At 40.8% G+C, this 17,287-nt stretch overlaps 1 protein-coding gene across 15 annotated transcripts in view; it reads left to right on the top strand.

Moving 5' to 3' along the window:
- Window positions 1-17,287, top strand: part of rbfox3b (RNA binding fox-1 homolog 3b) — a 622,784-nt gene that overhangs the window by 575,850 nt on the left and 29,647 nt on the right. For all 15 annotated transcript variants that reach the window (XR_010908103.1, XM_067456241.1, XM_067456312.1 and 12 more), the window contains 3 exons: window positions 2,546-2,678; window positions 3,968-4,007; window positions 10,353-10,411. Coding sequence is in view for 14 of the 15 variants with exons in the window: in XM_067456241.1 (XP_067312342.1) it covers window positions 2,546-2,678; window positions 3,968-4,007; window positions 10,353-10,411 (232 nt within the window). In the remaining variant the exon portion in view is untranslated. The remainder of the gene's footprint in view (window positions 1-2,545; window positions 2,679-3,967; window positions 4,008-10,352; window positions 10,412-17,287) is intronic.

Here is a 17,287-nt window from a genome sequence, read left to right as displayed (position 1 = left end):
GTGACTGATTCTTCTCTTTTTTTTAATAATTAAAATGTATATACATGATATTAATGTTCTTGTTGAACAGATACAAAAAAACGAATCTGTTTATTGTGTGATTTCAGTGATTTGAGTGTCCTTGAATGCACGCAGGTCTTGGTAAACGGACAGGTTTATGAAGAATCAAACCATCTTGATGTTAAAGTTTTGCATTATCTGTGATCTGACAGAGATCAAGAGATTAAACTGCATGGATCGAGGACATTTTTCTAAGCATAGACTTATGATTTAGATAAAAAAATTATGAAATTGTATATTTGGTGGCCAATAAAATGAGGAAACATTATGGGGAAAATATTTTTTGGCCTTTAAATTTGCTTAAAAATGTTACATAAAAAAAAAAAAAAAAAAAAATCTTTGTTAATAAACATGTTTGGTGGCCTTTTGTTTGCCTTTAAAAAACATTTGCTAGCCAAAAAAATTGGTTAAAAATAAGAAAACATTAAAAATATATGTATTTTTGGCCAATTAAATTGGTTGAAAATAATAATAAAAAGGTATTTGTTGGCTTTTAACATTTATTTAAAAAAAAAATACAAGAAAAAAATGTTTTAAAAAGCATTTAATGGCCAATAAATTGGTTACAAATAATAATAAAAAGGTATTTTTTGCCAATAAAGTTTGTAAAAAATAAGAATTGTAAAATAAAGCGATGCAGATTAAGAGTAGGCGATTTCCTAGGCAGATATTGACTTGGGACTATATTATGGGGAAGCACAGGCGAAGCACTGCTACTTGGGCGCAGAGACATCACGGCTCTCATCCTCATGCTCGCTGTGAATACGCAGGCCACAAGAAGTAATTAGGTGAGGGTTTTTTGGGATCACTTTTACTCGGGACATGCTAGCTGGCAACATAGGATTCCATTCATTATATCCAGCAGCCATATCACCCTGTAGCCCAAGACTGGTTTCCCACTGAAGCTAAGCAGGGCTGAGCCTGGTCAGTACCTGGATTGGAGACCAACTGGGAAAACCAGGTAGAGGTGTTAGTGAGGCCAGCAGGGGGCGCTCACCCTGCGGTCTGTGTGGGTCCTAACGCCCCAGTATAATGATGGGGACACTATACTGACAAAGAGCACCGTCTTTCGGATGAGACGTTAAACCGAGGTCCTGACTCTCTGTGGTCATTAAAAATCCCAGGATGTCTTTCGGAAAAAGAGTAGGGGTGTAACCCCGGCATCCTGGCCAAATTTGCCCATTGGCCTCTGTCCATCATGGCCTCCTAATAATCCCCATATCCTGATTGGCTTCATCACTCTGTGTCCTCTCCACCAATCAGCTGGTGTGTGGTGAGCGTTCTGGCGCAATATGGCTGCCGTCGCATCATCCAGGTGGTGCCGCACATTGGGGGTGGTTGAGGAGATTCCCCCTTCAATGTAAAGCGCTTTGAGTGCCTTGAAAAGCGCTATATAAATCGAACACATTATTACCTTGTTTTCTCAAAATGGAACCAAGAGGAAGCAGATCAATAATAAAAAGAAGTGGGCCCAAAACAGAACCCTGGGGAACAGGCAAATATAGGAAAGAAGTTGAATAAGCCCTCTTTCTAAAACGGTGGAGTGTTCCTTTAAAGGTACGTTCACACCGAACGCGAATAGAGCGTCTGGAGCGAATGATTTCTGTGTTAAGTCAATGGAAAGGCGTGTTGACGCGCGTCTGGAGGTCCTGCGGCGCGATAGACGCTTTTCGCACAGCGAGATGGACGCGATTCCGCTTCGTTCGCACGAATAATGTAGCCTGACAAGCCAGAGCCACATCAAGATGTTTGGTCTGGAAACTCACCATTGACGGCTCAATCCGAGGGGCGGGATAAACGGTTGTCTTTCAAACTCCGTCTGCACGCGATAGGATAGCGCTACACCAACCAGAGCAACGAAGGTGAAACAGAGCTCGCTGACTGATTAAACATTCGCCGTATCCGGTCGGCTAAACTCCGAACACATCTTCCCTTCTTAAGAATGACTTCAGTGCCGTTCTTTGTTCTTTTCTCAGAGGAAAGCTTAACTCCAAGTCTTCCAGAGTCCCGGTCAGAGCTGATTCGAAAGACCGTCGCCGTTCACCAGTTTCTGTGTTTACTAGAAGCACGCAAACGCAACTCGGCCGTCGTCATTATGGCCCCGCCCACCGACTCTATACACGACGTGATTGGCCCGTCCAGATTGTGAGGAATACAGCTCAGAAGGGTATTGAGAGTTCCTAGACGACACTTGCGGGCAGATTAAATTTGCTGCTGCTAGGGGGCGTCTAGATTTCTAGGCTAACATAAAATGGTAGATCGGTTCAATTTGAATTAGAAAAGTAAGACTGATTACATTTTGACAAATTGTTAGTTTGACAAATTAGTCCTTAAGACGCAGTCTTAACATAGTGGCTAAGTTAAGCCAACTAGCCGCAGGTTGCCTGTACTGTATGGTTGCTGATAAATGTGTGTGTGTGTGTGTGTGTGTGTGTGTGTGTGTGTGTGTGTGTGTGTGTGTGTGTGTGTGTGTGTGTGTTTGCAGTGGCGGGTTTCCCGTACCCCGCGGCAGGAGCGACGGTGGCGTACAGAGGGGCTCATCTGAGGGGCCGAGGCCGGGCCGTTTACAACACCTTCCGCTCAGCTCCGCCTCCTCCACCCATCCCGGCCTACGGAGCGTGAGTGGAGTCATATTCGCGGAGATTATCGCTTTAACTGCACTGACGCCGTTAGATGAGAGCAAAACTGCAGCTGAATCAAGTCTGCTTCATAACTGATGAAACGGTTATTAAACTGAGCTGAGTAATGACACCAGTGTCTGCTGTAGAGCTGCCGTGCGGATGAAATTATACTCCTTTCATAATTCAATAACTTTGCAATATTCAGTTTTTTTCCCCCTTGCCTGTGTTGTGTAAAGCGCAACAGAAATAAATGTGACTATTTACTCATCCGCAACACAATCATCTTCATTCAGAGGCTTTTCACAGCTAATATTGATCCGCGCAGCACTAATTAAACGAGTAACTCCGTCTAATTAATGCAATTAAAGGCTTGAGGATCGCGGTGTGTGTGTGGAGGTGACGTGGTGCAGCGTTTCTCATCTCTGATCTCTCTGTAGCTCAGGGATTTATTTCTCACAGTCATGTGACTTTATCTGCTCTTGATGCTGCACTGCAAAAAACACTTCCCAGTCCAAGTATCAAAAAATTCTTACAAAAATATGAAAATAATAATAAGCTTTTTTTTATTTTTATTTATTTATACAAATAAGAAAATAAAAAAGCATTTGATAGCCAATAAATTGGTTAAAAATAATAATAATAAAAATGTTATGAGTAAAATTTGTAAAAAGAAAAGAAAAATTACATTTGCTGTCCAATAAAATCGATAAAAGTAAGAAAACCATTGTATAAAAAAATGCTTTTGGTGGCCAATAAAATGAGTAAAAATAATAAGATAAACTATTTGCTGGCAATGGCAAAATTTTGCAGGTAAAAATATAAAATAAAAATTATGTAATTATTTAAGTAAATACATGAATTGGATGGGCAATAAAATGGGTTAAAATAAGAAACACTGCAAAAAAATTGTTTAATGGGGGGGGGAGATCAAAATGAAGTGAGTTTTTGTTTAAAAGGAGCAAAATGATCTGCCAATGGGGTTTGGGACGGAAACAAGATTTCAGTCAGAAACAAGATTATTTTCCTCACCCCACTGGCAGATCATTTAGCTTGTTTTAATCAAAAACTCTCTTCACTTTGATTTTATTTTCAACAAAACAAGAAAAAATATCTTATGTCGTTTTACTTATCTAGTAAATGAATCTTGATTTAAGAATTGTTAGATTTTGGTGCTAATCTCTCTCTCTCTCTCTCTCTCTCTCTCTCTCTCTCTCTCTCTCTCTCTCTCTCTCTCTCTCTCTCTCTCTCTCTCTCTCTCTCTCTCTCTCTCTCGTTGTTGAACGCAGGGTTGTGTATCAGGACGGGTTCTACGGTGCAGAGATCTACGTGAGTAGCTTTGGGTCTTGTGGGATGAGCTCTGTAGCTCTGGCGGCGTTTAACCCCTACCTCGCCTGTGCCAAGAAACCTGAGCGCCGAACTGTAGATCCCCTTCACTCACCACACACACACACACACACACAAACACAAATATGCTCTCTCACTCTCTCACATGCGCACTCTCACACGGACACTCTCTCACACACGCACTCTCACACTCACTCTCTCTCACACACACACTCTCTCACACACGCACTCTCACACTCACTCTCACACACGCACTTTCACACACACTCACTCTCTCATGCTCACTCTCACACTCACTCTCACACACGCACTTTCACACACACTCACTCTCTCATGCTCACTCTCACACTCACTCTCTCACACGCACTCATACACGCGTACTCACACACACTCTCTCATGTGCACTCACACACACACTCTCTCACACACGCACTCTCACACACTCACTCTCACGCTCACTTTCTCACACTCACTCTCTCACACCCACACTCATACACGCGCACTCACACACACTCTCTCACGTGCACTCGCACTCACTCTCTCACACTCACTCTCTCACACACGCACTCTCACACACACTCACTCTCACACTCACTATCTTACTCATACATGCGCTCTCTCACACACACACACACACACGCTCACTCTCTCACACTTACTCTCTCACACACGCACTCACACACTCGCACTCACTCTCTCACACACGCACTCTCACACACACTCACTCTCTCACACGCGCACTCACACTCACTCTCACACACTCACACGCGCACACTCACTCTCACACGCGCACTCACTCTTTCACACACGCACTCACACTCTCTCACACACGCACTCACACTCATACTCTCACTCACATGCACTCTCTCACACGCGCACTTTCACACTCACTCTCTCACACACGCACTCTCTCACACACGCTCTCTCACACACGCACTCTCTCACACGCGCTCTCATGCTCGCTCTCTCACACGCGCTCTCACGCTCCCTCTCTCACACGCGCTCTCACGCTCCCTCTCACACGCGCTCTCACGCTCACTCTCTCACGCGTACTCACAAACGCTCTCTCACACGCGTACTCACACACACTCTCACACGCGTACTCACACACATGCTCTCTCACACATGCACTCTCACACGCGCATACTCACTCTCTCACACACACACGCACTCACACTCACTTTCTCACTTTCACACACACACTCCCTCTCACACACATGCACTCTCTCTCACACTCACGCGCACTGTCTCACTCTCACACACACTCTCACACACATACACTATCTCACACACACACTCATGTGTGCACTCTCTCACACGCACACTCACCCACACTGTCTCACTCTCAGACACACACTCTCACACACCCATACACTATTTCACACACACTCACGTGTGCACTCTCTCACACGTGCACTCTCATGCTCTCTCACGCGCACTCTCTCAAACACACTCACTCTCTCTCACACGTGCACTCTCACACTCACTCTGACATGCGCACTCACACACGCAGTCTCTCTCACGCGTACTCACACACTCTCTCACACGTGTACTCACACGCATACTCACACACGCTCTCTCACACGCATACTCAGACACGCTCTCTCACACGCGTACTCACACACGCTCACTCACACACGCTCTCTCACACGCGTACTCACACACATGCTCTCTCACACACACGCACTCACGCGCATACTCACTCTCTCACACACACGCACTCACACTCACTCTCTCACTTTCACACACACACTCCCTCTCACACATGCACTCACGCGCACTGTCTCACTCTCACACACACTCTCACACACATACACTATCTCACACACACACACTCACGTGTGCACTCTCTCACACGCACTCACACGCATACTCACACACGCTCTCTCAGATGCATACTCACACACGCTCTCTCACACGCGTACTCACACACGCTCTCTCACACGCGTACTCACACACATGCTCTCTCACACACACGCACTCTCACGTGCATACTCACTCTCTCACACACACACGCACTCACATTCACTCTCTCACTTTCACACACACACTCCCTCTCACACACATGCACTCACGCGCACTGTCTCACTCTCACACACACTCTCAAACACATACACTATCTCACACACACACACTCACGTGTGCACTCTCTCACACACGCGCTCTCACGCTCACTCTCTCACACTCACTCTCTCACGCGTACTCACACACACGCTCTCTCACACGCGAACTCAAACGCGGACTCACACACGCACTCTCACACGCGCTCACACTCTCACACACGCATACTCTCTCACACACACACGCACTCACACTCGCTCTTTCCTTCACTCTCACACACACATACACTATTTCACACACACACTCACGTGTGCACTCTCTCTCACGCGCACTCTCTCACGCTCTCACGTGCACTCTCTCACGCGCTCTCTCTCAAACGCACTCTCTCTCAAACGCACTCTTTCTCACGCACTCTCTCTCTGGGCTGTTTTAGATTTTCTCAAGTATTTTCTTCCTCTTCTCTCCTGTCGGCTCATCTCACTCATCTTCCCCTCATGTTTTTTTTCTCCTCCGCTCATCTCTCTCTCTCTCTCTCTCTCTCTCTCTCTCTCTCTCCTCCGCTCGTCTTATCTTCAGTGGTGTGGTCTGTTATATTTAGCGTGGCGTTCTCCCAGTGTCCTGATAAAGGCATGTTCTGTGTATTGGGCCGGAGGTGCTGACAGGCTGATTTATTACCCCGTGTGTTCGCAGGCTGGGGCTCCAATCAGCACAGTCCCGCAGGAAGTCCACCACGCCCGCGCCGCCTCACTTCCTGTCCCGCGGGAACACAGGGGAGGGGTCACGTGACCTCACAATCCCCCGCTCAACCTATAACCTGATTACACTCCCTCACTCACAAACTTCTTCCCATTTTCCAATAGTTAAATAGTCCTCCAAGTCACTGGAAATCAATCCGTAGTGTCTGAGAGTCTCTGTGCTTATTTCAGTAACACACATACCGGTCAGCACTAACTGTCTCAAATACTGCACACTTTCTGAGCTCATTTTAAATGCATCACACACATTATCGAGGTAAACCTTCCACTCACTGCATCCCAAAAAGAAACTTGTTGAAGCTACCTTGCTAAGTGTGATTGATTATGGCAATATATTATACATGCATGCAGCCTCCTCCGTTCTAAGGAGTCTTGATTCATGCTTCTTTACGCTTTATTACAAATGTAAAATCCCTTGGTTAGTTTGGCTCGTTTGGTCCAGACCAAAAAAAAAGAAAAAAAACATATAGTCCTGGTCCGCTTAGCGTTCACACTGGCATTTTTAACAGCGAACCTAAAGTTACCGAACCAAAGGCGTAGGGAGACGGTCACAGCCTGATTGGTCGGCTTTTATGACGAATATTTCGTGACCAAACATTCAAAACAATGCTGTGTTCTGGATTAAACACCATCATTTAATGTGTGTACATGTGGCATTATTATTACCAGCTGAGAACTCATGAAGAGCTCATCAAATGTTAAAAACCTTCAAAACAGCAGCAGGATTACTCCGTTGCAGAAACGAAGATCTGCTGCAGAAGAGGCGGCGGTTCTGTCGTCTGGATGGCCAACACGGGTCCTGTGATGAGGAGAACCAGGGAGGCTTTATGTGCCATTTTCCTAGCGTTTTCGAAACATGCTCGTCGGACCCAATATTGATGAGGCACTTTACCTCCTCATCACTCCACGTTAACTTTACTCAATTTGGATACACCGATTGATCTTTCGGCGTCGTCCAATCAGCTGACTATGCGTCTCATCTTGTGACATTGCGTCCTGTTTTTGGTCCGTCTACATGTCTTTGGTCCGTGTTGCGTTCATATATCAGTCGAACCGCACCAGAGTTCGTTTGGAAGCGGACCGAGGCCCGTCTTTTCTGCTTGTTTGGTGCGCACTAGGGTTCGGATGGCAGCGTTCACTTATGTTCAAATGAACCGCACTAACCGAGCAATCGCACCAGGGCTCGTTTTAATCCGACCAAACATGACAAGTGGGAACGCACCCTTAATCATCATTGCAATCTTTAAAAGATAGTTGGTTGGACATCACTAACTATATGAAGAAAACAGCATTGGTACATGTTTTATTTATAAAGCAATGCTAGGTAAACTTCTAGCGTATCTCTTTTTACTGAGCTGGGGAAAACTGCATTTTCCTACACTGCAAAAAAAATATGCTTTTCTTACTTAATATGTTTGTCTTGTTTCTAGTCCAAACATCTAAAAATTCCTAAAACAATAAGTATTTACTAGACAATCAAAAGTAATTGTCTTGTTTTGGAGAAAAATAACTCAAAATTAAGAGAGTTTTTGCTTAAAATAAGCTAAATAATCTGCCAATGGGGTGAGCAAAATAATCCTAATTCAAATAGGAAACAAGATTATTTTTATTACCCCATTAGCAGATTATTTAGCTCATTTTAAAGGTGCACTATGCAACTTTTCGTCCACTGGAGGGCGCCTATTCTCGACGGCTCGCGAGTGCCGGGACTTTTATTATGACGGGACGGGACACAGTCACCGGGCGCCCGCACTTCCTCTTTTTCCGGTCAGGTTAAAACAGCTATTTTTATCATATCAGATACATTTAAGGGGCCAAGGGCTTTGGCCATCCGTCCGCTCTCTTCCCTGAACTGAAATGAAGTAGTGGGCTGTACTTTCCACACGATTGACATCAGGTTCAAGTACGCCAGGTTGGCTGGTGGTTATGTTGCCCGCATACCGCCTCCCATGGCAGAGACTGGTATTACGACACCTGTCGGGCCGGGGCTAGTAATGCTTCTGCTAATTAAGGTTAATATCTCTGCAGCACTATAACTTGACATTTTTTTTAATGACATCATCGCCCTTATTTCTTCTCATTCTTTTGATGAGTGTAGGTCATTTTTTTAAATGTTTTTACCTCAATTTTTACACATGGCACCTTTAAGCAAAAACTCTCTTAATTTTGAGTTATTTTTCCCCCAAAACAAGACAAATTACTTTTGCTTGTGTAGTATAAATACTTCTTGTTTTAAGATTTTTTAGATGTTTTAGAAACAAGACAAAAATACTAAGTAAGAAAAGCATTTTTCACAGTGTATTATGGACCTTTGGCATGGAATAATTTACAAAAATATTAAAAACTAGAGAAATTGGTGTCTATCTGTGAATTTAAAGGCATCATAAAGAGTGGTAATGAAGGCATGTGATTGTTTTTGTTGAGAGGATCCTATACGTATTACTATTTCTTTTTATTTTGTATTTTAATATGTTTTCAAACTGTATGTCTTCTACCTTGGCCAGGTCTCTCTTATAAAAGAGATTTTAATCTCAATGAGACTTCCTGCTGAAATAAAGGTAAACAAAAGAAAATAAATAATCCCAAAAGCGTGTGCTGCAGCGCCTCCCGGTGGCCCGTGCCGGAAGCTCATGGGCGTTCTGTGTGTATCGGGCCGGAGAATGTAAAACAGCGGCTGTTCTCGTTCTGACGCTCTGATTAATGTGTGTTATTAGCGATCTGCCTACAGACAAATGAGCTCGACTCCACCTCAGAGTCTCTGCTGATTATGATACAAGCTCCACATCAACAGAATCTGCTCGCTTTCCAAAACAGAGAAGGCATCATATGCACACTTCTGAGAAAAAAGAGGGCAGTGCCTTTTCAAAAGGCTCTTGTTTAGGTACTAATATAGTTTTATTTATGAAGCCCCTTTCCTTAGCTCAAGGCCGCTTTACATTGCACAATTACAGTACATTTAGACACCTACATATACATCTATATATACACATCACATAATATAATACATTATCCGAAATGCTTGTTGAATAGATATGTTTTTAACTGGGACTTAAATGCACCCTTAAAGGGATAGTTCACCCAAAAATGAAAATTCGGTCATTATTTACTCGCCCTCATGTTGTTCCAAACCTGTATGAGTTTCTTTCTTCTGCTGAACACAAAAGAAGATATTTATAACCAAGCAGATAGAGCAACCATTCACTACCATAGTAGGGGGAAAAAATACTATGGTAGTGAATGGTTGCTCTATCTGCTTGGTTATAAACATTCTTCAAAATATCTTCTTTTGTGTTCAGCAGAAGAAAGAAACTCATACAGGTTTGGAACAACATGAGGGCGAGTAAATGATGACTGAATTTTCACTTTTGGGTGAACTGTCCCTTTAAGGGGTTTAAAGGTGTGCAGAATCGAGCCGTTGCATGTTAACCCAGACTGCACAGTGGGACATTTTAAATGCATTGAATATGCGTGGATGAGTAAATGCTTAAATGAGTGTTTTGTGTGTTTGCAGGGCGGATACGCGGCGTACAGATACACTCAGCCTGCGACGGCTACGGCGTACAGTGACAGGTGTGTGTTCACATATACACGTGCAGCGCCGCTCAAAACACACATTCATGACCCGCGCACACACACTGATATCCAGGTCAGAAACAGAGCGGAGATCTCTCTTGGAAATCTCAATCGTTTCTGCCAGATAGCGCAGAGGCTTTGGCTGAAGATTCCTGATGAGAAGAAAATAAAAGACACTGCTATTGTGGCTGAAAATAATATTACAAAAATATATACCTACAAAAATATGTAGGCCTATATCTTTTTTTTTTTTTTTTTTTGCATTTACAGTATTAAATTAAAATGTTAGATTTAGTGTTTTTTTATTAAATATATGTTTTTATATTATAATATTTTATTGTATCCATTTAAAAAATATATTTTTATACTTTATATATATTCTTATACAATTTTAGTTATTATTTATTTATGTATATACCATTATCGATGTAAAACTTTATTTATATCAATGTAAGTATTATTTATTAATATTGTTAATATATATTCATATTTATTAAAATGCTTTTAAGTTTCATTTAAATGTTAGTCATTTTCTTATGTTAACATTATACTATTATAGTATTAAGTAATGTTTTGAGTATTTATTTAATTATTTATTAATATAATTAGTATTTAGTTTATATTTTTATTTTTCATTTTTCTTATGTAAAATTTTACTATCATGGTCTTTTATTAATGTTTTGAGTATTTATTACTATTTACTAATATGAGTATCATTTATTTTTATATTGACATTTTCCTCATTTTAGTTTAGTCTTATTCTTATGTATAATTACATTATTAGAGTATTTTAAAAATGTTTTAAGTATTTATTAATATAATTGTATAAGTGTTTATTTTTTCATATTTTCATTTTCCTCATTTCAGTTTTAGTCATATTCTTATGTATAATTATATTAGAGTATTTTAATAACGCTTTGAGTATTTATGAATATGAGTTTGTTCATATACATAGCTTTTAGTTTATATTTTGAGTTTTCATTTTGTCATGTTTTAGTCATTTATTATGTAAAATTGTACTATTATAGTATTTTATTAATGTTTTATGTATTTATTACTCTTTATTAATACAACTAGAATTAATTTTTATATTTATATTTCAATTTTAGTAATTTTCTAATGTCAAATTATACTTTTATAGTGTTTTGAGGATGTATTAGTATTTATTAATATAATTAGTGTTTATTTTATATTTTTAAAAATTATTATAATTTTGTTGTTTTAATATATATCTTTAAAAAAATAATTTTACTTTTAGCAATTTTAGTACTTAAACTTATTTCTCTACAAAAACAATAACAACAACATTTCTAATTTCCTTTTAAGTTTAAGCTGTTTCTCTTCTAATATTGTATATCATATTTTGCAGCTTTATTTCACATAAGGGAAATCAAATCCAGTGAGTATGGCGAGTCTGAGCGCGGCAGCCATTTGCTAATGAGAAAGAGAAGGAAACATAATTCAAGACCTTTCTCTGAATCCCAGTTTTAATTTAACTTTTGCTTCTCAGGCAAATGTATATTGCTTTAAAGGATGTTTATGCAGAAAAACGAGCATAATACTGATCATACCGGTTACTGAGATGAGCTGAAGTCAGTGTTGGGCTTTTAGAGCAGCTTTCTTGCCAATCCAGACTGAGTCAGCACACTCAACGTCCAGTTTCACTCACACACACACACATTAAAGCGCACATATATCTCTTACGGTAAAGCTGGCCTTTTCCCTCTCGTTGCCCGCGGCCGAGGGCTTGTGTTGTCTTATCTGCTCTCGGCAGACCTTCATTTGCAAGCCGTGTGTGGAGAAGCAGAAAGTGGAATATGCGTGATATAAATGAAAGGAAATGACACGTGTTGTCCTTCCTGTGGCGGATTAGTTCCAAACCAGCGACACGACACGAAGCCTGTGGCGGCATCTCCTTCATTTCTTTCTTTCCCTCTTTCTTCTGCTCTGATGCTTAATTAATTTTATTCTGTCTTCTTCTTTCTTCTTGTCATCTACCTGAATGTTTTTCTTGGAACAACACAAAATCGGCTCACACTTTAGTTCAGCGTCCAATTCTCATGATTAGCTATTAAAGGATTAGTTCACTTTTAAATAAACTTTTGCTGATAATTTACTTACCCCTGTGTCATCCAAGATGTCCATGTCTTTCTTTCAGCCGAAAAGAAAAGAGTTTTCTGATGAAAACCATTCCAGGATTGTTCTCCTTATAATGGACTTCAATGGGCCTCAAACGGTTCAGTTTCAGTGCAGCTTCAAAGGGCTTTAAACGACACCAGACAACGAATAAGGGTCTTGTCTAGTCAAACCATTTGCCATTCAAACAAAAAATAATAAAGTTTAAGTTTTCTAAGCACAAATGCTCTCCTTGCTCTGTTTTGTGACGTCACGTAATACGCAATTACGTTAAAAAGGTACCGCTTGACGAAGGTGGAAGAACTGAGTCCGTGTTTACGGGCGTTCGTAAAAACATTTTAAATGATAAACTGACACAAAGATATCTGAATATGTGTGTATGCTCCTCCTTTCACACATTTGTAAACTGACTCTGTATTGCCGCCTTCGCCAAGCCTTTTCAGCGTAATTGTGTATTACGTGGCGTCTCGTTTGGCTAGATAAGACCCTTATGCATCGTCTGGTGACGTTTAAAGGGTTAGTTCCCCCAAAAAAGGAAAATGTGATATTTATCTGCTGACCCCCAGTGTAACCAACATGAAGATTTTTAACTCCAGCCGTTGCTGTGTGCCAGTCATAATGCATTAAAGGTCCCGTTCTTCACGTGTTTTCGAAGCTTTGATTATGTTTACAGTGTGCAATATTACATGAGTTCATGTTTCGCGTGTAAAAAAACAGTATTTTTCACATAATTGACTTATCTGTACAGCGCTGTTTCCTCTGTTTTAAAAACGGCCTGATTTTTTCCTTGTTCTATGAAGTCCCTCCTTCAGAAACACGTAACGAGTTCTGATTGGGCCAGCGCTTCCCGTGTTGTGATTGGACAGCAGCTTAGCGCACTTTGCCCGGAAAGGTCCCGCCTCTTACCATAACGAGGAGATGCAAGGGCTGAATGCGCGGTCTTTTCACGCCCCCTTTTTTGCGTGTTTTGCTCATTAGTGCTTGCGCGGATCGGCCGAATGAGGCGTCTACATAATATATATCTATGATCGCGCTGGTTTGACCTTGTCAGACGGAAGTACTGACAGATGGGAACACTAGATGAGATTCGCCTGGATATGAGGTTAAAGGGTTACTTCAGCGATTAGCATATGGCTTTGTATCAGTAGAAACCCTGGAGTATATTCAAATTATTGTGCTTTTCCCCCTCATATCTCCCTGAGACAAGAGATTTATGCATTTTATTTCTGGAAAAATTCCTCCTATGATGCAAATTGACGATTTTTGCATCATAGGAGGAATGTTTGCCCAAAGGCTAAAGACTACAGCCAGCAGAGGGAGCCATTTCCGCATGTTTTGAATCTGCGCATGGGGGATGGAGATTACACTCAGCTCGAAGGGAGAGCTCAGCTCAGCTACAGGCACTCATTTAAACGGAGTTATGATGAGCAATGTAAGTCTTTTAACTTCTCAAATTAATTTCTATGAACGTTAAGCTTGTAAAGGCATGAACTGAAACGCGCCAGACTGAACTCGCGTTGTGAATGTATGCCGCGAGTGTAGTCGCGATTACCTCAGCTCTCATCACTCCTGCAGTTAGTGCTCAGTGCTGTGATACTCGCGCGGCGACTCACTCATATTGAACAGACACGTTCAGTTTTTAATTGTAGTGTCTCCTCTAACTCAGTCACTGTAATCAAGTTGGTGGCGTTGGGAATGGCACAGGGCAGCGAAGCATTCTGGGAATTGTAGTCTTTCATCCCCATGGGACAAATACATTTTCTCAGTCTAGAAGACACCAAATTCAAAAATAATTTCACATTTCTACTGCATTGATGACCCAGTTTAAATACAGATTCATCTTCCCAGCGCTGAAGTACCCATTTAAAAAAAAATTACATAAATACTGTTGTGTTTCTCACAGAAACCGATCGGTTCGTGTCTGAAGACATCAATGTGTCGTCAGGAGCAGCAGGGGTTTTGTGCATGTTCTCTAAGCATGTTTTTCTACTCATGTAATTGTTACCCATTCCCATGCATTCTAACTGGCAGACTGCAATGGTTCGAGTTAAAAATCTTCATATGTGTTCAACTGAAGAAACAAACACACCTACATGTTGGACGCACTGGGGGTCAGCAGATGAACATCACATTTTCATTTTTGGGTGAACTAACCCTTTAAAGCCCTTTGAAGGGACAGTTTGAACTCGTTTGGACCTTGAGCCGTTTGAGGCCCATTGAAGTCCATTATAAGGAGAAAAATCCTGGAATGTTTTCATCAAAAACCTTCATTTTTTTTTCGACTGAAGAAAGAAAGACATGGGCATCTTGGATGGCATGGGGGTGAGGAAATGATCAGGAAATGTTCATTTTAAAGGGAACTGATCCTTATAAGTACTTGTGCGTCAAACTCCTAATTACTGCTTATTAATGGTTAATAAAGTAGTTGTTAAGTTAATATTGAGGAATGTAGAGTATGATCATGCAGAAGGTATCAATATAAGTTGTAATAAACAGCCAATATCCTAGTAATATGAATGCTAATAATCAACTAGTCAGTAAAGAGAATTGTCCCCTAAATTTAAGTGTTACCGGAAATAGTTTATGAGGGATTTGCGACAGGAAGTTTCCCTTACGCAAGCTAAAATCCACTGCGGTTTCTGCCGAAAGGAAGACGAGTGGCAGGAAAACACCTACGACTTTAATTCCTCCTCACACAAATCCTCATCACATCTTTGCATATGAAATGAGTATTACAGTGAAACTCTCTTTGCTATTACAGCTCTCAAGGCTAACTATTCGTGAAAAGTGTTGATAATAGCATCATATTTAGATCATGATATTCAGATTGTGTCATGAAAGGTTGCAGTGATCTTGTCATTGCAACTCGATTTCTCTAGCCGGTCGTGGTCATATTCAATTCTAGTCAGAATATGAGTCTGCTGCTCCATTGGGCTGTGATTATGGGGCGTGTTTACACCGAACAAGGAAAGATATCAATTGGACAGACCTACAACCAATCAGAGCAACGGAGAGGCGCATAACGTTAGCTGTCAAATGTCAACAGAGCTCAACTCTACTGTGTTGCCAAGTCTGCGATTTTGGAGAAAGGAGGGTTGTTTTCTATGTGTGCGGGTTGAAGTGACCTCAATTATGAGATATAGACTCAGGAATGCGAATTTTAGCTGGCAACCTTGACAAAATAACACACATTTTACCCCCCAAACACCATTATTTTCTGGAGAAACCCCCTGAGAAGCTATTGGCCTTGTTTGGGGCTAGTAGTTGATGTTTTTTTGTTGTAAAACAAATAAATGTAGTAATACACAGAGTACTTACCACAATCATCATTTCTGAGAGAAATAGTGAAGGTGAATGCAGATACGAACAAGCGCTCCGTTTAGGATTCGAACAAAATCAACCCAATCGCCTTTAATGACATGAATGATTACGTTACTGTTCATCATCTGTCTGTCATCGTCTAAAGCCCGCCCTGATGATCTCATTGGTCAGTTTCTATTCAGGCATAATTACTCCTCTATGGATCGAGTCCAGACTCAAAATGTTGTGGGCGGGGCTGATTTCGGCTGGCATCCAGGCTATGATTCCTGCACCAGTGTTGCCACAGTTACTTTGAAAAAGTAATCTGATTACTGATTACTCCTTTAAAAAGTACTTTAAGTTACTTTACAGATTACTTGATTTTAAAAGTAACTAAGTAAGATTACAAGTTACTTTAGTAGTTACATTCAGCAGTTGCCAACAACACAGAAATGACAACCGTTTTTGCCAACACACACTTTATTGGAAGTGAATTTTTAACAGTAACGTCAACAATGTATCTCCTGACATTTTAAGTTGAAATTAAAAAAATATTTCCTGAAAAATACTCTCCAAAGATTCAAGAAGAAAGCAAAAAAAAATATATATATATATATATATATATATAATTTTTTTATTTTTTTTATTTATTTTTTTACTAAGGAAAATGACTAAAATAGTAATTCACAGTGACTACGTTTACATGGACAACAATACTTAATATTAATCTGATTAAGAGGCTACCATGTAGACAGCGATTTCTAATTACCTTAATCTGATTAAAGTCATAATCTAACTAAACATAAATTGGATTAAGACAGGTGGAGTAAGCCTATTTTAGTCGCATTATTGGAAAGCATTACAGACATGTACACACCTTAATCTAACTATTAACGTCATGTCGGAGATTTCGCCGCATTTTGTGACAGGACAGATAACGCTACGCACACCAGGGAAGTGCAGAGGGGAGGCTTTGGGGGTTCGAGCCTCTGCCCTTTTTGAAAATTAATCAAAAGTGCCCCTCTCAACAATCATCGATAATATTGTGGCCAATTAAACAGAATTGGAATTATAATTAATATAACAACGTTTACAAAACAGTAACAAATGACGGAAAAGTCCCGTTACGTATCTGTCAGTCTGAAATGTCGTTGCCATAACGCGTTGCTATGGGCGGTGTGGGTTTTGCTTGACTGTTCATTCTGAACACTGCGTCCTCTCTCTATATTTTTATTATTATTGTAAAAGTAAAATACAATAAGTTTGTATCTGTAATCGCGAACGAGATGGATCATTCAGTGAACGCCTGTGGCTCGACGGCAGGAAAAACAATCCAAACAGTCACGATTTTTAAACCTTTTTCATCATTAATCAAAGCTATTATTCTAAATGTATGCTGTCAATAAGGAGGAAAGAGGGGCAGTGTCTCTTCAAAAA

This window comes from Pseudorasbora parva, chromosome 2 (genome assembly GCF_024679245.1).
Source record: "Pseudorasbora parva isolate DD20220531a chromosome 2, ASM2467924v1, whole genome shotgun sequence".
NCBI classification, from domain to species: Eukaryota; Metazoa; Chordata; class Actinopteri; order Cypriniformes; family Gobionidae; genus Pseudorasbora; species Pseudorasbora parva.
This window is presented reverse-complemented; position numbering and strand designations above follow the sequence as displayed.